Source organism: Myotis yumanensis, unplaced genomic scaffold (genome assembly GCF_028538775.1).
Source record: "Myotis yumanensis isolate MYYU_CA2020_CCGP unplaced genomic scaffold, mMyoYum1.0.hap1 SCAF_16, whole genome shotgun sequence".
NCBI lineage: Eukaryota > Metazoa > Chordata > Mammalia > Chiroptera > Vespertilionidae > Myotis > Myotis yumanensis.
Genome location: NW_027223767.1, coordinates 12,500,892 through 12,525,058, shown reverse-complemented (window position 1 = coordinate 12,525,058; position 24,167 = coordinate 12,500,892). Strand labels below are relative to the sequence as shown.

The 24,167-nt window shown below is 46.6% G+C and overlaps 1 protein-coding gene and 1 non-coding gene across 3 annotated transcripts in view; one reads left to right on the top strand and one right to left on the bottom strand.

The window, feature by feature from the left end:
• Nucleotides 1-24,167, top strand: part of DNAH2 (dynein axonemal heavy chain 2) — a 109,258-nt gene that overhangs the window by 16,920 nt on the left and 68,171 nt on the right. Inside the window, exons 5-29 of one of the 2 annotated variants that reach the window (XM_070393625.1) lie at nt 255-365; nt 533-771; nt 1,677-1,868; nt 2,749-2,906; nt 3,596-3,683; nt 4,025-4,230; nt 4,686-4,815; nt 5,085-5,267; nt 6,944-7,158; nt 11,338-11,484; nt 12,254-12,410; nt 12,653-12,892; nt 13,205-13,393; nt 13,591-13,738; nt 14,221-14,413; nt 16,228-16,428; nt 16,516-16,672; nt 17,369-17,543; nt 17,976-18,139; nt 19,476-19,637; nt 19,743-19,846; nt 21,232-21,388; nt 21,535-21,617; nt 21,733-21,913; nt 22,256-22,394. In XM_070393625.1, the coding sequence (XP_070249726.1) occupies nt 255-365; nt 533-771; nt 1,677-1,868; nt 2,749-2,906; nt 3,596-3,683; nt 4,025-4,230; nt 4,686-4,815; nt 5,085-5,267; nt 6,944-7,158; nt 11,338-11,484; nt 12,254-12,410; nt 12,653-12,892; nt 13,205-13,393; nt 13,591-13,738; nt 14,221-14,413; nt 16,228-16,428; nt 16,516-16,672; nt 17,369-17,543; nt 17,976-18,139; nt 19,476-19,637; nt 19,743-19,846; nt 21,232-21,388; nt 21,535-21,617; nt 21,733-21,913; nt 22,256-22,394 (4,119 nt within the window). Of the gene's footprint in view, nt 1-254; nt 366-532; nt 772-1,676; nt 1,869-2,748; nt 2,907-3,595; nt 3,684-4,024; nt 4,231-4,685; nt 4,816-5,084; nt 5,268-6,943; nt 7,159-11,337; nt 11,485-12,253; nt 12,411-12,652; nt 12,893-13,204; nt 13,394-13,590; nt 13,739-14,220; nt 14,414-16,227; nt 16,429-16,515; nt 16,673-17,368; nt 17,544-17,975; nt 18,140-19,475; nt 19,638-19,742; nt 19,847-21,231; nt 21,389-21,534; nt 21,618-21,732; nt 21,914-22,255; nt 22,395-24,167 lie in introns of those variants that run through there. The other variant, XM_070393624.1, reaches the window with a different exon arrangement.
• On the bottom strand, nt 6,563-6,669 carry LOC138995296 (U6 spliceosomal RNA). Its single transcript, XR_011468605.1, has one exon. It is a non-coding gene; the product is annotated as a U6 spliceosomal RNA (small nuclear RNA).

The following is a 24,167-nucleotide window of genomic DNA, read 5'->3' as shown; positions in this document are numbered from 1 at the left end:
GGGCAGAGAGGGTGTGCAAATATAGAAGAGAGTGTTGAGGGCATGGATCTTTGACCTTGTTTTATGGCAACTTCTTATTATACCTCAGTGAAGTTTTCGTCTTGCCTTCTGTTATTTTTCCTCTTGAGATATATAGATATCAGTTTCTTCTGCCTGCTCTCCTGAAATGCATATACTTCATCAAACATGATTGGAACTGGGTGACATAAACTCACTCGTGTTTGTGAAGTTCTATGGTCTTATCCTTCCCATAGATACTCGGTACAAACTGGAGGGGCACACTGTTCTCTACATCCCTGCAGAGGCCATGAACATGAAGCCTCAGGTGGTGTTTAAGGACAAAGAGCTGGTGCAGCGGCTAGAGAGTGAGTGGCTGGCATTGCCAGTGTGTCGGGGACCCTAGGGGGCAGAGAAGGGGCAGTCCAGATGGTGAGAAAGGAGTTGGGTGTGGAGGGCTATGCAGGGGGCAGGGGAGAGGACATACCTGGGAGCAGTGTAAAGCAATGAAGAGATTTTGTATTCTCCCCTGAAGCCTCCATGATCCACTGGACCCGGCAGATAAAGGAGGTGCTCAGTGCCCAGGAGACTGTGGAGACAGGAGAAAACCTAGGTCCCTTGGAGGAGATTGAGTTCTGGCGCAACCGATGCATGGATCTGTCTGGCATCAGTTCACAGCTGGTGAAGGAGGGAGTGAAACACATCGAGTCCATCCTGCACCTTGCCAAGTCATCCTACCTGACACCCTTTATGAAACTGGCCCAGCAGATCCAGGTTTGTGGGTGGATCAAAGGATGGAGGCTTAGCAGAAAGTGGACAGTGCTTGGGACAATATAGGGTGCCAAGGTGAGGGAGCCATTGTAATCGTCCACAGCAAAACAGACCAACCCAGTGTTTGAACTTGTATTTGTGGGAGAGTATAAAAGTAGTAGAACAAAAGGATGGTCCCAAAGAGCTTGTCGTTTAGCTAGGAAGACAACTAGTTAATCAACAAAAATACATTGAGTACCCTCTATGAACCCAACCCCTACGATCCAGTTGGAGAACATAAGACACACAAAATAGGATTACTAGATGGCATGGGATTGGAGAGGAACTCGTGGCTCAGCCAAGAGAGTTGCAAGATAAACACTTAAAACTAAATTTAATATAGTGTGGCAAGCTGATTATGTGAGCGCTGGGGACACAGAAGATCAGTGTAATCTGTAGAATATGGAGATAGAAGACTTCTTCCCCTAGGTGGAATTTTAAGCTAGGTATTAAGGGAATCGAACCATAGCCAGGTGGAGAAGTCTAAAATCCTGGTTGAGAACAGGGCAGTGAGGGGAACTATGGGGATAAATGGGAGTGATGTCTGCTTAGTTGATCAACAGCTACTATCTACTTTGTGCAGAGTGCTGAGTTTAACTAGAAAAACTAGAGGAATAGACAAAAAACCAAGTTTGGGTAACTCTCAGTCTAGTGGGCAAGATGGGACTCACACATGAGCAAAGACCTAAAAATACTTTTGTAGAAACTGGTAAATGAATAAAAGGCAATATTAATACCAGGTAGGGTTGGGTTGATTGGGAATGCTTCTCAGTGAAGGCAAGTCAGGATGGGGTTCAGATGGATAAAAAGTGCTTTGAACCAGTTCTTTCCAGTGGACAAGTCTACTTCTGGTTTCTCTCTCCTGTCAGGATGGTTCTTGTCAAGCACAGTCAAACCTGACTTTTTTGTCAATCCTGAAGGAACCTTACCAGGAATTGGCCTTCATGCGGCCTAAGGATATCTCTAATAAACTTCCTAAGTTGATCAGTCTCATCCGAATCATCTGGGTCAACTCTCCCCACTACAACACTCGGGAGAGACTGACCTCCCTCTTCCGAAAGGTATGTGTCTTCAGATTTCCTGAGGAAGGTGGAATTCCTTTAACAGAAGATCTATGGTGAAAAGACAGTAAGGACCACCCTTCCGGTCAGGGACCAAAGGCTTATGTCTGCATCATCAATGTTAGTGATGCTCTGAGAGTTGGGGCCTGGGCTGGACATTTTGCTTCCATACGGAAGCAGCCTAGGTGGGAAGAGGAGCTTTGAGAAGAGGAGTTGATGGAGAAAAGGGGAGGGAGGCAGGAAGGACAGACTCCCAGGCTGAGTTTACAAGAGGGGAAGACCCTCTTCTTCTCATTTCCAAAGATGAAGTTGCAGTGGGCGAGAGGTAGGTTTAGGAAGGAACACTGGCTTTAAAAAAAAAAAAAAAAAAAAAAAAAAATATATATATATATATATATATATATATATATATATATATATATATATATTTCAGAGAGGAAGGGAGAGGAAGAGATAGAAACATCAATGATAAGTTGGGGATTGAGCTTGCAACCGCAACCTGGGCATATGCCCTGACCAGAATCAAACCGGTGACCTCTTGGTTCCTGGGCCAACGCTCAACCACTGAGCCACACCTGGCTGGGCAGAAACACTGGCTTTTGAGGAGCAGGACCTGGCACATTTCATCTGGGATGACAGAACCGAAGTGTGGGAAAACGCTGAATGCTGGCTGGGCAGTGCAGCTGTGAGGTGGGCTGAGGCAGGGAGGAAGGTGAAACCAGAGGGGCTGTTCACCAGCAGTGGAGGACTTAGGCAAGATGGGTATCAGGAGTCAAATCAGGAAGTAGGAGGCTGAGATGTGAGGCACATCAGGGAGATTCAGAGAAGGGGTGGGTGCAACTAACGCTGTGAACTGAGGCCGTTGGGACTCCTTCTGCAGATGAGCAATGAGATCATCCGCTTATGCTGTCATGCCATCTCCCTGGACCGCATCTTTGAGGGATATGTCTCTTCTAGCAAGGAGGACCTACAAGGCTGCATTTCCTGCTGTCATGCCTGGAAAGACCATTATCTGCGGGCTGTGCAAATGCATACCCAGTACGATGTGTCTCCTCTAACATTCTGTAGATTCCCCCCTTCATTCCTGTAGAGCAACCTTTTTTTTTTTTTCTCCCAAGAGCCTTTAAGATATTTATAATATCATTTACTAATATCATTTATTAATATAAATTTATGTTGCTGTGGAAACAACTCCTAGATTGCGGTTGCCTTGGCAGGACCAGATCAAATGATTTCTTGGGCCTTATATAGCCTGCCGGCTGGACGTTCCCCACCCCTGCTGTAGAGTGTAGATTCTGACTTCTTTCACTTGCACTTATTTTTTTAAGTCTATGGATTATATTTTTCTAGACCTGTGAGTTTCTACATGGATCCAGGTTTTCTCTCTGAATACAGATATTCTGGCCCCTAAGCCGAGGCTCTTTCTCCTCACTCTAATCACCTCTCCTCCCTGATTCCAGAAGTCCTTCCTGGCCTTTTCCTCCTTTCTTGGCCCTAAAGTCTGAAATTCCATTATGTATGAACCTTTTCCTAGAACCGAGGCACTTTGTCCCCTCGCTGGTAACCCTCACCTTGCATTTTCTCTCTCAGGGTTCAGGAAAGTTGCTTCTTGGGGTCTCATTTCTAAGTCTCCCCCTGAGCCCAGGAACCCAGTTCTAGCTTTGCACAGGCAGGTTGATATCTGGTGTTCCTACTTTTTGATTTGGTCCGTCTCTCTCCTAACACAGGTTCTCCAGTCGGGGCTGGGTCCTGGACCAGACCAGCATATTTGCTCAGGTTGATGCTTTTGTGCAACGCTGCAAGGACCTTATTGAGGTGGGAAGACTGTGAGGGGAGGAAAATCAAAGCTAACCGCAGACACTCCAGAATTCCCATCCAGGAGTGGGGGAGCTGGGAAGATGCTAAACATAGAACTTAACCTCTTTGGCTCCTCCTGCATCCCTGTGTGCCCTACCACCACCCCATCCTTTTAGACTTTTGCCTGTTACCACTGCCTTAGTATCTCCTATTCCATTCTGCAGCCAAAATCCATCCTACTAGCCCCTTGCATCTGGTTGATCCTCTTTAGTTTTTAGACATTTTAAGTTAAATCAAAGGGCACAGGACTTACAAGTTCGGAAAGGAGAGCAGGAATTCTGATGTTGACTTTTTTTTAGGTGTGTGACTGCCAGTACCATTTTGCCCGCTGGGTGGATGGCAAGCAAGGTCCCCTTCCTTGCTTCTTTGGCGTCCAGGGGCCTCAGATAACGCGGAACTTGCTTGAGATTGAGGATATTTTTTATAAAAATCTGCACATGTTGCGAGCTGTTCGTGGGGGCATCCTGGATGTCAAGAACACCTCTTGGCATGAAGACTACAATCGGTGAGAGAACCACAGGCTGACTCTGCACAGACAAGGGAAGGGAGGTCAGGGGAGCCAAGATTAGGAGGGTGGTGAGGGCGTACAAAGGAAAGTGTGGAGGTGACACATCAGGGAAAGGGAGGCAGGATCGGATGCAAGGAAGGAGTGTCTGCTGAGATGCAGGGTTCCAGAGGAGCCTTTCGGGGCTGGAAGCCCACTTCCGCCACGTACTAGATATGTGATTGGGCAAGTGACTCCACCAGATAGAGCCTCTGTTCCCTCGTCTACGAACTAAGGTTAGTGATAGGACCTATCTCATTGCCTTGTTTGAAGGAATAAGTGGATTAATGCATGTAAAGCACTTAGTGCCTGGCACGTGGGGAGATCTTAGTACATAACACAGGATTCTTACTCAGGGGTGCACTTGGGGGCAGGCGAAGGCACCCACCTTTCAACATGCCTCTCTGATGATGCAGTTTCCGTGCTGGAATCAAGGACCTGGAGGTGATGACCCAGAACTTGATCACCTCTGCCTTCGAGTTAGTTCGAGATGTAGAGCATGGAGTGCTGCTGCTGGATACCTTCCACAGGCTGGCAACCCGTGAGGTGTCGCTGCCCTGCCTGCTTCCTCCACCCCTTGTTCTCTTGTGCTTTCCCTCAGTTCCTCATGAGCCTTCCAGACACCATCCCGCCTCCATTCATGCTCTTTCCTGTGTCCTAAATTGCCATGGTCTCTCTTCTTCCTTCTGTGCCCCTAGTTTCCAGATCGCTAAGGAGTGTGACCCCCAGCAGGGTGTAGCCTTCCTCTGGGATGGGTGACTGGGGGAACCCACATCCCCAGGACATATTGTCAACTTCTGTCTCTTCTCCGTTAGGCTATCAAGCGAACCTATGACAAGAAGGCGGTGGATCTCTACATGTTGTTTAATAGTGAACTGGCCCTCGTGAACCGTGAGCTGAACAGGAAATGGCCGTCCCTGGAGCCCTACATGGCCCAGTTTTCTGGACAGGCACACTGGGTGCGGATCCTGCGGCGTCGCATCGACAGGGTCATGAATGTAAGTGCCTGGACTTTGCTACAACTTGTCCGCAGTGAGTCGGTAGTTTGCAGGCTGTGCCACGTACTGGGAGGGACCCGTCCAGAAATTCCCTAGTGAGTTTTCATGACCAGAGACGAAGTCTACCCAGGGGAGTGGCAGATGCAGCTCCGCGTGAGGCAGGCGATGGCCTTGGATTTGCAGCAATGGTGAGTCTGGTTGGTAGAACATGGGCATTTCTATCAAGGTGGAGAGGAGGAATGGGGCCAGCATCTGAGAAGCTGGGCCACAAGAAGAGTAATTCAACCTCAAAATCCAGAGAACTGGATAGGTGAGACCCTTAAAGGACCCGTCTCCCTAGAACAGTGGTTCTCAACCTTCTGGCCCTTTAAATACAGTTCCTCATGTTGTGACCCAACCATAAAATTATTTTCGTTGCTACTTCATAACTGTAATGTTGCTACTGTTATGAATCATAATGTAAATATCTGATATGCAGGATGGTCTTAGGCGACCCCTGTGAAAGGGTCGTTCGACCGCCAAAGGGGTCGCAACCCACAGGTTGAGAACCGCTGCCCTAGAAGACTAGGCACAAAGAAACAGAAAAATAAAGCGTAAACGTTTGGGGAATATAAGTCTGAAGCTATCTACCTGCCATCATCTAATCGGTTCTGGGAGAGAATAAGGCAGCTTACAGACAATTGGAAGCTTCTTAAGAAGTGGTGGGCTCAGACTTCAGTGAGGAAGGGCACTTACTGGTTTTCAATCTGATACCTCTTAAATCCTTCACCTCCTGTAATTTATTTTCTTTCCCCAGCTTTAAAAAATATATATTTTTTTATTGATTTCAAAGAGGAAAGGAGAGGGAGAGAGAGATAGAAACATCAATGATGAGAGAGAATCATTGATCAGCTGCCTCCTGCTTTCTCCTACTGGGGATCGAGCCCGCAACTCGGGCATGTGCCTGTTACTGAAATCGAACCTGAGACCCTTCGGTCTGAGACTCTATCCACTGAGCCAAACCAGCTAGGGCCCAACTTTTTTCTTGAACTGAATGTTTGTGCTTCTAGTTCTTTATTTTGACTCCATTTCTTCATCGTGCCTTGGTCTCGTCTTCTCACTCTTTTTTTTTTTCTCCACCTTCCCTCTAAACAAGCAATTTTTAACCTTTTTAATCTCATGCCACACATAAACTAATTATTAAAATTCTGCGGAACACCAAAAAATGTATTTTTTGCCCATCTGCCAAAAAAAAGTACAATTTTGATTTATTCACATTGGACGATTATTGTTGTATTGGCTGTTGTCATTTTTTAAAAAATATGGAACACTTCACGAATTTGCATGTCATCCTTGCACAGGGGCCATGCTAATCTTCTCTGTATTGTTCCAATTTTAGTATATGTGCTGCCGAAGCGAGCACGGCTGTTGTCATTTTTTAATTTGACAATCTAAGGGAAAAGAGGCCAGGGCCCCTGACTACTAGTCAGGTATTGCATGTTTTAAAAATTCTTGCAGCACACCAACACCAGCGTGCTGAGGAACACTGGTTGAAAACTGCTGGACTAAGTAGTCAAAATCAATCTCCTTAGCAGGCCTCACACATATTGCTGGTGTGTGTGTGTGTGTGTGGTCTCAGGGAGATGGTAATGTGGAGGAATTGGTAAGTAGGTCCTCCCATTCTCTTTCTTCCTCAGTGTCTTTCTAACGCTCATTTCCTGCCCCACATTGGGACTGGAGAGGAGAGTGTACATACCTACCAGCAGATGGTTCAGGCCATTGATGAACTGGTTCGAAAAACCTTCCAAGACTGGACAGCAACCCTGGACAAGGACTGCATTCGGCGGCTGGACACCCCGTTGTTACGAATCAGCCAGGAGAAGGCGGGCATGTTGGATGTCAACTTTGACAAGTACAAGACCCTACCCACCCCTTCTCCCTTTATCTGACTCCTCCTACTTACTCTGTCTCTGGTGCCATTCCCTTCCCCAGTTCTCCCAGGAGTTTAACTCCCATCTCTTGGTTTTATCTCCATCCTCTCTAACTCTTTCTTATACTGTAATATGTTTCCTATCACTTCCTAATTTTATATTTTATCTTTAAAAGAAACGGTTAAAAAAAGAAACCCTACTGACCTACTAAACCAGTGATGTAGGTGCTCTGCCACTAGATGGCCATGGTGGCTCAGCTAAATCACCCAAACCAGGAGCCACGGTGTGGGCTTTCCTGAGAATTGGTGGGGCTGTGGCATATGCCCTCTCCTCTCTCTTAGCTTTATAACTATGACTTTTTCACATAATTATTTAAAATATAATTAATTCATTTACTAGTTATTTAACAATATATAGTGAGTGCCTTCCACGTGCTAGGAACCAAGATAGGCACAGGAAGTTTATGTAATGGTAAAGTCCCTGCCTTCTGTCACCCTGTGAGTGAATAGTTATATCTACTCTTGGCGCGGTGCTTCCTTTCCATATACAGAAGAGAAAATGCAGAAGAGAAAAATAAAGAAGGAGCTATGTAAGGCATCTGTCTACAGAGATTACAAACCTTCTGGTGACAGTTTTTTCCTGATCGGAAGGAAATGACTTTTTATTTGATTGGTTTTGGCTCCCTCTTGTCATCAGCTAGGCCCTATAATAAGAGGTATTTCACACATTTCTAGGCTGTTGCTACTAGCATTGACTTTAACTCACAGAATGTCTTTATCTGTTGGGCAAATTTAGAAGGGGTTTTGCCAGAGAAGGCCTGTGCCAAGATGGAGTCCGAGGGACACAAGAAACGGAGGGTGTCTGTCCTGGGCAGCTGAAGGCAGCCTAACCAGGGGAGATGACACTCATGGTTGAGTGTCACCTGGTGGACTATCAGGCCAGAGGGGTGGGGCGAAGGCATTAGTGAGGACAGAGATGTTTGAGCCACATGGATAAGGAAGCAGTTTAGAAGCTGAGTGTAAAGATAAGGGGAAGAGGTTTGCGAAAAGTCTTTGATCAGTGGCGGCTGTTGGAGCCCAGCTTTGATAGGGTTCATGGTTTTTGAGGTATGGTTGAACAGGATCATATAAAAATGGCTTTATAAACCAATAATAAGATTTTGAAGAGACAGGGGGATGTCGGACTATCGGTTTTAGCCCAATCCCCGCAGGCCAGGCGAAGGGACCCCACAGATGCACAAATCCGTGCACCAGGCCTCTAGTGTCTACATAAGTACAGTAGGCTTTTTAAAAAATATATATTTTTATTGACTTCAGAGAGGAAGGGAGAGGCAGAGAGAGATGGAAACATCAATGATGAGAGAGAATCATTGATCAGCTGCCTCTCACACGCCCCCCACTGGGGATCAAGCCCGAAACCCAGGCATGTGCCCTTGACTGTAATCAAACCGGGGACCCTTCAGTCCACAGGCCGACGCTCTATCCACTGAGCCAAGCCAGCCAGGGCTACAGTAGGCTTTTAATATAAATAGTAGCATACTAAGCACACTGTTCTGTACATTCAAAGTCTTTCAAAAATTTTTCCATTATGCCAGTACCATGCTGTTTTGATTATCATAGTCTTGTAGTATAGTTTGATATCAGGTAGTATGATACCTTCAACTTTGTTCTTCATTCTCAAGATTGCTGTGGATATTTGGGGTCTTTTGTGGTTCCATATACATTTTTGGATTATTGTACTAGAAGATTTCAACCAGACTTCTTTATATCTTGTTCCCTTCCCTCCATAGTGATATGTTTACTGAATGTTTGAGCTTGTGCTCATCTAGTTAAGATAAAATTTCCCTGTTTGCTGTGGTCATCTTAAGGAATACATCAGATATTTATCTAAAATTCCATTTGCATAATCTTTATACTAGAGTTTACAAGGCAACATTGGGCCAAATATTTATGGTTTGGGTTTAGCTGAAACCCAAATATTAGCTAGACACTTCTTTCAGAGAGAAGAAGTGCTCCTGTCCTTTGGCAATTGTCTTCTAGAGAGATCTGTTATAAGCTGCTTTACATTTTTTGTGGTTTTAAGGTAAAACTGCCTCAATCCAGTAAATAATGTATAAGGGGGAAAAACGTGATCATAGGGAAGGATTTTGAAAAGTCTGGGCTCATCAAACCAGTAAGGAAATCCAAGACAGTTTCAGCTTTTCCAAAGCCTAGTAAAACTCCAAGGAGGTGCAAATTACTTTTACTAATTTATTCTTTTGTATTCAATGTCTAGATAAAATCTTGAAATGAGCATGCTTTTCAAATGTGCTAATTGTCCTCAGAATTCCCTGACTCTCCCTTAGTCACGGAAGCCTTCCAGTCCCTAATAGCACCTAGTTTATCTCACATGGGCTTTTACTGTCCCACCTTATATCCCAAATATTTGAACTCTGAAGTCCAAATTGGCTTTTACCACATTTTATGGCCAGACCAGCTTTACTGATTGCCCTTATCGCAAACATATTCCAGATGTTGTCTGTACCCTGGCTGAAAAGAACTGTGTTATCACTATGTAGGCAGCAGATTCCTCCGTGTAGTGGAATTTTCCCAGAGCAGGGTGGGAGACTGGCATCTGTTTGTTTTTTGTGTCTGGGGCTTGCACTTTCTCCTTCCTCCCCAGTCCTATAGCACTTTCTCCACTGAGTCAGTTCATTCTGGTTTGTCAGCAGTAAACTCAGCTAGCTCACTTTCCTACTCTACTGCCTGACCACTTGTCTGAGGATAATTATAAAATATTTTGCAAAAATCATTTCCCACATTTATTTCTTTCTAAAAAAATATATATTTTATTGATTTTTTACAGAGAGAAAAGGAGAGGGATGGAGAGTAAGAAACATCGATGAGAGAGAAACATCGATCAGCTGCCTCCTGCACACTCCCTACTGGGGATGTGTCCGCAACCAAGGTACATGCCCTTGACCGGAATCAAACCTGGGACCCTTGAGTCCGCAGGCCGACGCTCTATCCACTGAGCCAAACCGGTTAGGGCCCACATTTATTTCTTTTAAAATATATATATTTGTATTGATTTCAGAGGGAAGGGAGAGGGAGAGAGAGAGAGAGAAACAGCAATGATGAGAGAGAGTCATTGATCGATTGTCTCCTCGATGCCCCACACTGGGGATCAAGCCCGCAACCCGGGCATGTGCCCTTGACCAGAACCAAGCCTGGATCCCTTCAGCCTGCAGGCCAATGCTCTATCCACTGAACCAAATCAGGTAGGGCCACATTTATTTCTTTTTATAAAGTATACTTGTCAATATATCGATGAGAGAGAAACATCGGTCAGCTGCCTCCTGCATATCTCCCACTGGAGATGTGTCCGCAACCCAGGTACATGCCCTTGACCGGAATCGAACCTGGGACCTTTCAGTCCGCAGGCCGACGCTCCATCCACTGAGCCAAACCGGTTTCGGCAAGAAGACAATCTTTCAAACTTCATTCTGGAGGGTGTAGGTCCAGCTGCCAGAGTGCTGGTTTCTGGGTAGGAAAAGAAGGCTGGAGGTCTTAACACAGTGTGCACATGGCCACTTACCGACCCCTCTCTCCTTCAACTGGGCGTGGGGTCCAGTCCAAAGACCCTCTGGCTCTGTACTGCCTTCTCCAGGCAAGAAGCCTTCAGTCTTCTGTTGAGGTGAAGAGGGCACCTGCCTAACTGTGCAGAGTACGGGAGGGGACATGGGGAGAGCTGCTTCCTAAACTTTCACCTGGTTTCCCCGTTTAGTCCCACCTTCATGCCCTTCCTTAATGCCTGAAGCCGCCAGCCCCTGGGCCTTTGGAGAATCCTACAGCAGGAACCGAGTGGCTTCTTAGCTGTTTCCGTCACCAGCTTAAGATTCCGGTTCTGCTCCTTATCCATCTACTGTTCAGCTTCCAAAATTACTCTGTTGTTGTCTCCTTGAATAGGTGGGCTTATGCCTTAAGCAACACAAACCCCTTTACTGCTGCTTTAGTGAGGGGAGGGGCCAACGCCATGGGTCGTCAACCTGGAGATGCTGCTTCGTTTCTGACCCTTTCTCTGCCTCGGTGCTGCCCAGCCCTGCGCCCCCTCGGCCTGCTGTTGGCTCTTGTGCCCTTGAGCAGCACCTTCAGCTGCTCTGCTCTTCTTCCCCCCCCAAGGTCTCTGCTGATTCTCTTTGTGGAGATTGACTACTGGGAGCGGCTGCTGTTTGAGACGCCCCATTATGTGGTGAACGTCGCTGAACGTGCGGAGGAGCTGCGTGTTCTTCGTGAAAATCTGCTGCTCGTTGCTCGAGACTACAATAAGTAGGGCCCCAGTCCTCACGGCAGTCCTTCTGCATGCTACTTACCTCCTTTTTGTTGTATCTGCTCCATGATGTTCTTTCCCTACAGTAGCCATCCTTTCCATTTTGTCCATCTCAAAAGATTCTTTTCGTCCAGTCTCTCTCTGTGGCCCTACGACTACTCCCTTGTGGTTTTGGCTTCTGGCTTTAGGGTAGAGAGCAAACAGCTAGGTCCTTTCCCACCCCATAGGGCCATATGTATTGTAAGCCTGGGTCACTTCTCTGGGAATGAAACTGGCACTCAGATTATGGACACAGAATAACATCAGATTCATTGAACCAAGGCCATGCAGTCAATTCTTCTCTTAATGCCCTTGGCACTCATTTCTGGAGTGAGGCTTTGTTCTGGGTTGGGTACCTTTTTCATCCCAATTAAAGTCCAAGGGGGTGGAACCAGCAGTCTTTTTGGGGTGTCTGGAATGGAACTATCCATTGTGGTAGCCACTAGCAGCATATGGCTATTTCTATTTTAATTAATAATTGAAATTAAATAATTTTTTAAAATGCAGTCACTCATTTGCACAGGCTACATTTCAGATGCTTCATCGCCACACGTGGCTAGCGGCTATGGTATTAGCACCAATTGTAGAACATTTCCATCGTTGCGGAATGTTTTGTTGAAAAGCACTCTCTAGAATTGTGAACTTTCAGATTTTCCCACCAAGTTTCTGGTGTGGAGGAGAGGTCTTCAGAGCTTGTCCCATCAGCTACCAGTCTGCTCTTCTACGCAGGATCATTGCCATGCTGTCCCCAAACGAGCAGGCCCTGTTCAAAGAGCGCATCCGCTTCCTGGATAAGAAGATCCACCCTGGACTCAAGAAACTGCACTGGTCCTTGAAGGGGGCCAGTGCCTTTTTCATCACAGAGTGCCGCATCCATGCCAGCAAGGTAGGCCACGGTCATGAGACCCTAAGGGCTGAGCAAAGGGCTGGTGCATGGGAAATTAATACCTGAATCGTAGGCAGTGGTGGAGAGACCGGGGAGTAATGGGAAATAAATGAAGTTTGCTTGGGGAAGGACTTTTACTATCAGCCACTCTAGGTAGAGGACAGGTGGGAGGATAGAATTAGGCCCAGAAGGTCTTTTCCCAAGCTGAAGCCCCCACCCTATGGGGGCGTTTCTGAGTCCAGGTACAGACGATTGTGAATGACTTCAAGGCATCCACTCTGACCATTGGCTGGCGAGCCCAAGAGATATCAGAGACACTGTTGGTACGCATTAGTGGCAAACGGGTGTACAGGGACCTGGAATTCGAGGAGGACCAAAAAGAGCATCGGGCAGCTGTGCAGCAGAAATTGGTGAGCCTACACCATGATGTGATAGCCATCATGGCCAACTCCTATGAAGTCTTCAAGAATGATGGCTCTGAGGTAGGGGTCCTGTGGCCAGGGCTTTGTGGTTGGGGAAGCCCCCAGGCTCCCAGGCCCATCAGACCATCCTCTTGTTTTTTTCAATCTCCCTCCACCCCACCCCCCGTCCCAGTATGTGCTTCTCAAACATCCTGCTCTATTCTTGGATTCACCCAACCTTCAGTCTGTCAAACCTTCTTCCTTCTGGACTCAGAGTCCTGTCTTTCTGTTTAACCAGCCTATTCCCCCCCGCCCCTTCCCCACCCCCACCCCCCATTGGCCGGACCTACTGTCTTCCCTGAGGATTCTCTTTCCCTTCCCTCTTCCCACCAGATTCAGCAGCAGTGGATGCTATACACGATTCGGTTGGACCATATGATGGAGGACGCCCTGCGACTGAATGTGAAGTGGTCACTGTTGGAACTGTCCAAAGCTATCAATGGGGATGGGAAGACCTCCCCAAACCCACTCTTCCGAGTCCTTGTCATTTTGCAGAATGACATGCAGGGAAATGCGAAACAGGTGGGCACCGCTTTGCCCCCAACACCTGAAAATGATCGTACTTTATTTTCCAGTCTCCCTCAATCCTTAAACTTGACCCTTGACCTTGACTTTATCCTTTGGCCTCCAGATCTGGTTCTGAGGTGTTCAACCTTACCAGTCCTGAGGCCTGTCTCCTCCATGGCCTGTGCGAAGGCTCTCTCCTTGTGTTCCCACAGGTGGAGTTCTCACCCACGCTGCAGACTTTGGCAAATGTGGTCAATGACATTGGCAACCACCTTTTCTCCACCATCTCTGTCTTCCGCCACCTCCCTGAAATTCTCCTCAAGCGCAAGTTTTTTCGTGACCCCATCCATTTAATCGTGGGTGAGTGGGCAATAGGGAGGGAATTTAGTGCAGGGATAGCAGAGGCTTAGGAATGGGCAGAGCTGGGAGGAGAGACCAGGGCTGTTTCCAGATACTGGTCAGTCATCTCTAGTACGGGTGGAAAAGGCAGGCCAGGGGGCTGGATTGGGGAAGGAAGCAAAGGCAGGGATGGAGGCAAGAAGATTAGGTAACAGATGCTCCTGGGATTTGGGATTCGGGGTGGGAGATTAGGAAGGACACATTTAGGACTGGGTCTGGGATATAACATGTCCAGATACCAACAGCTGATATATCTGAATCTTATAGGTTAAGTTCATACTTTTACTTTCTGCCTTCTCCTTTGTTTTCTAATGCTCATGTTTGAGTCTTATTCCTTTGTGGAGGTGATATTGGAGTGGAGGGTCGGGGGCAGTGGCCAAGGGCCAGGCTGGAGCCTGGGTTGAAGTGAAAGTTAATGAGAAGCATTTTGCTGGGTCCTGAAGAGCATGATGAGGACATCAAGAAGATCCAGGCCCAGATCAGCAGCGGCATGACGAACAACGCAAGCCTGCTGCAGAACTACCTCAAGACCTGGGATATGTATCGGGAGATCTGGGAGATCAACAAGGACTCTTTTATTCGTCGCTACCAGCGTCTCAACCCCCCTGTCTCTTCTTTTGATGCCGACATTGCCCGGTAAGGAGGGCAGGCGGCTGTGAAGGTCTGTCTCGGAGGGTACAGATTTACAGGGACGGCGAACCTTTGGAGCTCGGCGTGTCAGCATTTTGTAAAACCCTAACTTAGCTCTGGTGCCGTGTCACATATAGAAATTTTTTGATATTTGCAACCATAGTAAAACAAAGACTTATATTTTTTATATTTATTTTATATATTTAAATGCCATTTAACAAAGAAAAATCAACCAAAAAAATGAGAAGTGACACGCGTGTCACAGGTTCGCCATCACTGGTCTAGAACCTCAGGAGGCTAGAGGCTCAGAAGGCAGGCAGGGGGTAAGGAGAGGTGCAGAAAGTGTGTCCTCAACTATAGGAAAGAACAGGGCCTGGGGCATGGAACCTTTGCTTCTCAGGGGTGGAGATCACATCAGAGCTGGATAAGATCAGGGGAAAGGCCGTTTGGGTGGGTAGTACCCTCAGGGTCCTATTGGAAAGGAGGAAATGCTTGGCATCTAAAGGATGAGAGGAGTGAACACTTCCACTTTAAGAAGGTGGTTGGAGTTCATTTGAAGAAGATGCTTAAATTCTAAAGTCAGGAAAAGATCTCCCATCTCTTTGTCCTCTGGTTAGTCTTACATTTACTAAAGAAACCACCGTTGTTCTATGGATCCTGAGGAATAAAAAGAAATGAACAGGTGTTTTCCGCCTGAGGGCTACAGTGTAGTAGGGAAGATAAAAGAACAGGGCTGGGGCATCGTGGGACCTGATCAAATCCCAGCTCTGCTGCTTTCTAGCTGTGGAATCTTTTTAAAAAAATATATATTTTATTGATTTTTTACAGAGAGGAAGGGAGAGGGATAGAAAGTTAGAAACATCGATGAGAGAGAAACACCGATCAGCTGTCTCCTGCACACTCCCCACTGGGGATGTGCCCGCAACCAAGGTACATGCCCTTGACCGGAATCGAACCTGGGACCCTTGAGTCCGCAGGCCGACGCTCTATCCACTGAGCCAAACCGGTTAGGGCTAGCTGTGGAATCTTAAGGCACTTAGGTTCTCCAGGCCTCAGCCTCCTGTGAAACAGATATTACACCACCTACTTACAAGGTTGTGAGACTATTCAATATATGTAAAAGCACATTGTAAGTGCTAAAGTACGGTCCTCAGATGCTTGCTATTATACAAGCTTCAAATGTGAAAAGTATATGATTAAGGTTTACAAGGTACCAGGGCAGTTCAATGGGAGGACAGAATTTCCAGCCAGGGGCTGGGCTTTATGCAATGGGTAGGATTTCAACAGGCGGAGGTGGGCAGTGGGAGGGCATTTCAGGGAGAGAAAATAGCATCAGCAAAGGCATAAAGTTGGGAACATGTTTGCCAAATATTGAGTATTTGGAACATAGATACACAAAAGGGAGGGTGCAAAGGGATTTATAGGCAACAACCAACTTCATTCTCTCCGCAGCCTTGTGAGGTAGGGCCTATTTTTATCATCATGACACAGGTGAGGAAATAGGCTTCCAACAGTTAAACAACTGCCTGAGGTCATAGAGCTAGTGAGCACCAGTGTGAACTCAACCCAGGTCCATGTAATGCTAAAGGCTTGAATGCCAGGCTGAATCTGATAGCTGTCCTGAAGGCAGTGGTTGGGAAAATGACATGGTCACAGCTGTGTCTGGGTGGACTGAAATGAGAGACAATGGGGTGAAGCAGAAAGCTTTGGAGCTGCTGCACAGCTCTGGGTGGCAGGAAATGAGAACTTGAACTGGCATCAGGGCAGTGGGCATGTCGTCAAAGAAAAAAACATGCTAGCAGGAATATGGGCCCTTTCAGCTACACAGAGGTTGCTAATAATGTGCAGAAGGAGGAGACCGTCCTCAACATCCAGTTTGTGCTGCTGGACTGCTCGCATCTCAAGTTCTCGCTGGTGCAGCACTGCAACGAGTGGCAGAACAAGTTCACGACTCTGCTCAAGGAGATGGCAGCCCGGCGCCTCCTGGAGCTGCACACCTACCTGAAGGAGAACGCGGAGAAGTACGGGCGGCGGGGCGCATGGCACGGGCCGGCGGGGAGAGCATGCCCTGCCCTGTCTCCTTAACTGTGCTCTTTGCCCGGCTTTAGAATAAGCCGCCCTCCCCAGACGCTGGAGGAACTGGGGGTCAGTTTGCAACTCATGGATACCCTGCAGCACGACTTGCCCAACCTGGAGACCCAGATTCCTCCCATCCACGAGCAGTTCGCCATCCTTGAGAAGTACGAGGTGCCCGTGGCGGAGAGTGTGAGTTCCAGTGCCGTTTGGTCCCACGTTGAACCCGTGCCAGCAGCAGGTAGCATGGGAAGCTGATCTCTCACATAGCAGATCCCTCTGCTGTCAGGAGGGAGAGCAGACAAGTGTGTGTGTGTGTGTGTGTGTGGAGTGGGGGGTGTGGAGAAGGTTCAAGATTCAAAAGCCTCTGAGAGCCAAAGCTAATTCAAATGATATTTCTGGTTAGTTTATGGAGTTCTTTTAAAGTTTTTTTTGTTTTTATTTTTGTTGTTAATCCTCACCTGAGGATATTTTTCCCCCAATGACTCTTTTTTTAGAGAAAGTGGAAGGGAGGGGGAGAGAGAGAAGGGGAGAGAGAGAGAGAGAGAGAGACTTCAATGTGAGAGACACATTGATTGGTTGCTTCCTGCATGTGCCCCAATCAGGGGGATCAAGCCTGCAACCGAGGTACCTGCTCTTGACTGGAATCGGATCCAGGACCCTTCAGTCCCTGGGCTGACACTTAATCCACTGAGATAACCCACCTAAGGCTATTTATGGAGTTCTTTTAGGCCCAGCAACTCACTGCTTGATTTCTTTGGGCCTCTTTGCATGCAGAACTTGGCCACAGACTCTGCTGTGGAGGATCAGAAAAGAGTCCTTAAAGGCATTGGTGAGATGGACAGAACTTCTGCTCGTGGGTCACCCTCCCCTCTTTGATGTCCGCAGGTACTGGAGATGCTGAACAGTCTCAATGGGGAGTGGGTTATCTTCCAACAAACTCTGTTGGACAGTGAACAGATGTTGAAGAAGCACAAGGAGAAATTCAAGACAAGCCTTATTCACTCAGCTGATGATTTCAAGAAGAAAGCCCATAATCTTGTGGAAGAATTTGGCACCAAAGGTACCCCTTTCGTATCCTCTCCTCCTTCTTTACCTTTGGTTTGACCCAGTCTTTCAAAGGTTACAGTCGAGGGAGGTGCGAACAAGGATGAGTGGAGGAAGGACTGTAGGGGGGACAGGAAAAGAGCAGTGGCACTTCTGTCAGCAACCCAACTGTGGTTGGTCAAAAGGCAGCAGCCCAACTCACGTTTCCAGTTTTCTTACACCCACCTCCCAGGTCCCACCTGTTTCTGATTCTTGAGCCACATGTAATAGTTTTGGTAAGATTAATCATCATCCTTTCAATGCATTTTCTCTTATTTTCCTTTCCTTCCCTCTCTCATGTGAGGAAGAAGTGAGATTTACCCACAAAGAGGTAGGAGAGCGATGACAGTCCTTTCAGGGGACCATGACCTTGAGTGGGAATCTGAGCTTCATCTGGGATTTTCCACAGGCCCCTTCACCAGTAGTGTGGGACACCAGACTGCTCTAGATCAGATCGCCCAAATGCGGGCCATGCTGAATGCCATGAGGGACGAAGAAAACACTCTCCGTGCCAACTTGGGCATCTTCAAGATCGAGCAGCCAGCCTCCAAGGACCTGCAGAACCTGGAGAAGGTGGGGTGCTGAGTTAGGCCCTCATGGTAATTAAGCATATGGGGCAGGGGACAGGTGAATTCACCTAAGGGCCTGGAAAAACAGCTGGGACTAGGAAGATGGGTGCAGGAGGAGCTTTTTATTTTATTTTATTTTAAAATATATTTTATTGATTTCAGAGAGGAAGGAGAGGGAGAGAGAGATAGAAACATCAAAGATGAGAGAGAATCATTGATCAGCTACCTCCTGCACCTCCCACTACTGGGGATTGAGTCTGCAAGCCTGGCATGTGCCCTGACCAAAATCGAAAGGTGACCTCCTGGTTCATAGGTCGACTCTCAACCACTGAGCCATGCTGGCTGGGCATGAGTAGCTTTTAAAAAAAAAATTGATGTAAAATTCAGATAAGAAAAGAACCAGCTTAAAGTGAACAGTTATTCAGTGGCAGTTGGTACATTCACAGTGCTGTGTATCCATTACCTCTAGTTTTAAAACATTTTCATCACCCCAAAAGGAAACCCTGTATCCACAGCAGTCATTCCCCATCCGGTCTCTCCCCAGTCCTTGTTGGCCACTCACCTATTTCCTATGCATGTGGATTTGCTTATTCTGAACATTTTATATAAATGGAGTCATACGAATATGTGGCTCTTTGTATCTGGCTTCTTTCACTTAGCATGATATCTTCAAGGTTCATCCGTGTTGTAGCATGTGCCAGTCAACATTTCATTTCTTTTTGTGGCTGGCTAGTATTCTGTTGTATGAATTGACCACATTTTGTTTATCCATTAACAAGTAATGGGCATTTGGGCTGTTCCCACCTTTCAGCTGCTGTGAGTAGTGCTGCTGTGAACGTGTGTACTTGTATTTGTTTGTCTCTGTTCCCAGTTCTTGTGGGTATGTGCCCAGGAGTGGAATTGCTGGATCATATGGTAATTCTATGTTTGACTTTTTGAGGACTTGCCAAACTATTTCCCACAGCAGCTGCACCGTTTTACACTCCCACTAGCAACGTACGAGGGTTTCTATTTCTCTGCATCCTCGCCAACACTTACTCCTCGCCCCCCACTTTTTTTTTTGGGTCCTAGCCATTCTGGTGGGTGTGAAGTTGAGTCTCATTGTGGTTTTGATTTGCATGTCTCTACTGACTAATGATGCTGAATATATTTTCCTGTGCTTGTTATTTGAGGAGCTCGTAAGGCAAGAGAGTAGAGAAAGAAATCTGAATTGAGGAGGCAGCTCTATTGCCTGGAGGGAAAAACTTCTCAGATGAGAGGAGCAAAGAACCTGAGTGTTTGTCAGAAAGAAAGAGGGCTAGAGTCATGCTACTTACATCTTTCTGCTCTCTGCCACGAAGGAGCTGGACGCACTCCAGCAAATCTGGGAGATCACACGGGACTGGGAGGAAAACTGGAACCAGTGGAAGACCGGTCGGTTCCTGAACCTGCAGACAGAGACCATGGAGACCATGGCCCATGGGCTGTATCGTCGCCTTACAAGACTAGCCAAAGAGTTTAAGGTGTGCGAAGAAAGGAGGGAAGGGGGCAGAAGATAAGCCAACTGGGGAAGGGGAACTGTGCAGGTAAGATTGTCAGCTCTTCTGATACTTCCCACTTTTGCTCAGGACCGAAACTGGGAAATTATTGAAACCACTCGATCAAAACTCGAGCAGTTCAAGAGGACCATGCCTCTCATCTCAGACCTGCGGAACTCCGCCCTCAGAGAGAGGTACGTCTACTCCGCTCCTGGGGTGACCGTCTGGCCTGTCCCCTCCGCGGTGATCATAGCTCTCTGTGCCCCTCTGTCTACAAACACACTTCTGGAAGAGACCTTCATTAGAGCCTGCCACGGTCCTCTGTTTCTCGCACTGTCCTGGGTTCTGGATTCCTTCTCTGCTTCCTTCCCCCTCTGTCTCCTCTCACTTTATGCCATCTGTCTTAGCTAAGCTTTATGCCTTCTGCCATACAAAAGTTCTTATTTTGATGCAGCCAAAAGTATAACTTTCTTTCTTTTTAAAAAATAGTTTATTGATTTTTAGAAAGAGAGGAAAGGAGAGGGAGAGGGAGAGAGAGAGAAACTTTGATGTGAGAGTGTAACATCCATCTGCTGCCTCCCTACAAGGGATCAAGCCCACAGCCAGGGCATGCGCCCTTGACTGGGAATTGAACCAGCAACCTTTTGCTGCACAGAATAACGCCCAACCAATGAGCCACACTGGCCAGGGCAACAACTTTCTTTATGGTTTTTGCTTCTGTGCCTTGTTTAAGACCTCCCTTACCCCAGAGTTATAAATTCATCCTCTCCAACTTTCTTCTAATTCTTTATACTTTTGTTTTTCAAGTTTAATAGAAGGGTCCTTTGAAACCATTGAGTATAGAATAAACTATTTTACAAATGGTGTTTTAGTAATTAATTACCTATCTATTTAGGAGAAAATAATTTTACTTCTTTTGCATTGCCTCCAGGGATAATGTTTTTGGCAATGTTTCACCATTAAGTATGGGGTTAAGTATAACCTAACCACTTTATTTACTTAACTTATTTAATCTCTCTAAGCCTCAGCTTCTTCATATATAAATGGAATGACAATAATTCATCATTTATACAGGGGTGTGGAAACTTTTTTCTGCCAAGGGCCATTTGGATATTTATAACATCATTCGTGGGCCATGCAAAATTATCCCCTTAAAAATTAATCTGCTATACTTAACATTTAATGAACTCACCCCCAGTGCGTTGGCAGGACCAGACCAAATGATTTTGTGGGCCTTATATGGCCTATGGGCTGGACATTTCCCACCCCTGATCTATAGAGTGGTTGTGAGAATTAAGTGAGATGTTTCATGTAGGGCACTTAGCCCAGCACAGAATTTATAATAAAACGGTAGTGATCCATCTTAACTCCCTTCTCCTGAGAATCGCACATCAATCTCTGTATTCCCCACAGTGCCTAAGTTGCCTGTTAGAGCCTATTTGGTAAATAGGGGTGAAATCATGAATGAATAAATATACATCATAATATCCCAATGGGAGGAAGCTCAGCAGCGACGCTAACACTTTCCAGCAGGCCCTGGTGTTCAGCCCTCTAAACTGACCTCTGTCCCTGGCTGCAGGCACTGGGATCAGGTCAGGGATGAGATCCAACGGGAGTTTGATCAGGAATCTGAAAGCTTTACTTTGGAGAAGATTGTGGAACTTGGGATGGATCAACACGTGGAGAAGATTGGGGAGATCTCTGCCTCAGCAACCAAAGAACTGGCAATAGAGTTGGTATGACAGAGTCCTCTCCATCCTCCCCGCTTCCTAAGCCTGGAGCAAAGGCTTCCAGCTTTTTATCGTCTGATGGCTTCTTGCAGCTCCTGTTCCCCTTGGGGATGAAATATCTGATTGTTGTGTCCCCCGATTTCTTTCCACAGGCATTACAGAACATTGCCAAGACTTGGGAAGTGATTCAGCTAGACTTAGTACCCTACAAGGATAAGGGCTATCACCGGCTCAGGTAGAGAGGGCCTCGGGGAGCTAGAGCGGGGAGGGCTGTGTGACCTGGGCTGCGGAGCGGGGACCAAGGATTGGCAGATGGGGAAGGAACATGATTTTGATGCTTTCCTCCCCAGAGGCACAGAGGAAGTATTCCAGGCACTGGAAGATAACCAGGTGGCTCTGTCCACCATGAAGGCATCTCGTTTTGTGAAGGCCTTTGAGAAGGAGGTGGACCACTGGGAGCGCTGCCTCTCCCTCATCTTGGAAGTTATTGAGACAGTGCTCACAGTACAGCGTCAGTGGATGTACCTGGAGGTCAGGACTCACAGCCTGAGCTCTTCCTATGCCTTGTTTTCACTCCCTTATTTGCATAGGACCTAATGTTTGCCCCGTTATCAGCTTCGTTTTCCCACCGCCACAGCGATTCTTCATTCAGGACCCAAGCACTGGTTATTACCTCTCACCGTCAGTTCCTCCCTGAAAAGCCTTGTTCTTCTTTCATTATTTTTCTTGGACCCAGATCTCTGACCTCTCTGACCCTTTGATTCTAATGCTCCTTATCTTCTACTCAACTATCACCCATGGTCTGGGAGCAGGGAGCAGCGTGTGGAGAGTATGTGAGAAACGCCTCTCACTCCAAAATTCTTGGCCCTTCAGAATATCTTCCTAGGAGAGGACATCCGTAAGCAGCTGCCCAATGAATCAGCCTTATTTGACCAGGTCAACAGCAGGTGGAAAACCATCATGGAGCGGATGAGCAAGGACAACAATGCTCTCCGGAGCACCCACTATCCAGGTCTGAGCTCCCTGGCCTCTTGCCCTGACATAACCTCAGGTTGTGTTGTATATGTGTGAAGTCATGGCCACCTGGTTCACTTTTTGAAAGATGACTATTGTACCTGGCTGCCATACCATCACCATGGCTACTTCTAAGCATTAAATAGTAGTTCAGTAAATTCAGTTCAATAACTGTTTGAGTGGAGTACAATGTAGTGGTTAAGAGAATGGGATATGGAATCGGGCAGACAAGTTCAAAATCTGACTTAAGCTTTACTGATTGTATGCTCTTGGGCAGCTCCTTCCCTCCATGCCACAGTTTCCTCACCTGTAGTAGGGGGATTGATGATAGCTATTTCTCAGGCTTTACAAGAGTTATACAGGAGTATGTAACACTGAGTATAGGGTCTGCTGTAAAGTTAGTGCTCAATTAATAACACTGTGTCTCAGGAAGTCCTGATTGAGAAATCCCTCTTCTCTCTCTCTCTCTCTCTCTCTTTTTTTTTTGAAAGGGACTTAAGGAAACTTTATTTTTTTAAATTGCTTAAAATATTACAAAGAGTATTACATATGTCTCCTTTTTTTTTTCCCCGCCCTTGACAATCCCCCAGCCTCCCCTACCCCCCAGTGTCTTATGTCCATTGGTTATGCTTATATGCATGCATACAAGTCCTTCGGAGGGGCGGGGGTAAGAGATCTCTCTCTTTTTTTAATTTGTTTTTATTTATTTCAGGGAGGAAAGGAGAAGGACAGAGAGAGAAACATCAGCAATGAGAGAGAATCATTGATTGGCTGCCTCCTGCACACCCCACACTGGGGATTGAACCTGCAACCCAGTCATATACCCTGACCGGGAATCGAACCGTAAACTCCTGGTTCTTAGGTCAAAGCTCAACCACTGAGTCACACCAGCAGGACTCCCTCTTCTCTAGCTGATTCATCTCATGAGATGATGCAGATAAATGAGATCAGGCAAATAAAGCACTTATCACATTAAGTGGCACAGAGTAAGCCCTTGGTTACTATTAGCTAGTGTTATTATTACATTGACTTTATTATTATTTTTCTTTATTTTATTTTTTTCATCACTATTTATGCCCCCATACCCTCTTCCACCTCCACCCACCCACTCCCCTCACCCCTGCAAACATTGAATTTAACTAGTTATCAGATTAACTAGTCTTCATTGTAGATGCTTTGGTAGGGGATGGGGAAAGAGGTAAACATAGTGAGACCTGGTTGATTGCTATATATTGGGCTAAAGAATCAGGAAGTCATGTTTTTTGTGACTGGCACCTACAATGGGTATCCTGAGGAGAGAGTTTTGTCAAGTGGTATAGAGAACTTCTTTATTTTGCTTAGGGTCAAATCTAACAATTCTTCCTTTTCCCAAGAATTGAGTATACATATAAGAACCCCCCCCCCCCCCTTGGCCGAAACCGGTTTGGCTCAGTGGATAGAGCGTCGGCCTGCGGACTGAAGGGTCCCGGGTTCGATTCCGGTCAAGGGCATGTACCTGGGTTGCGGGCACATCCCCAGTGGGAGATGTGCAGGAGGCAGCTGATCAATGTTTCTCTCTCATCGATGTTTCTAACTCTCTATCTCTCTCCCTTCCTCTCTGTAAAAATTCAGTAAAATATATATTTAAAAAAAAAAAAAAGAAACCCCACATAATTATTCTGATAAAATGTAAGTATTAGGTTATGCAAAGTTGAGTGACAACATGCATTATTCTGCTGTTAGTGTTGCACCCACCTGGTGTCATTTATAGTTATTGCAACACTAAAGGCTC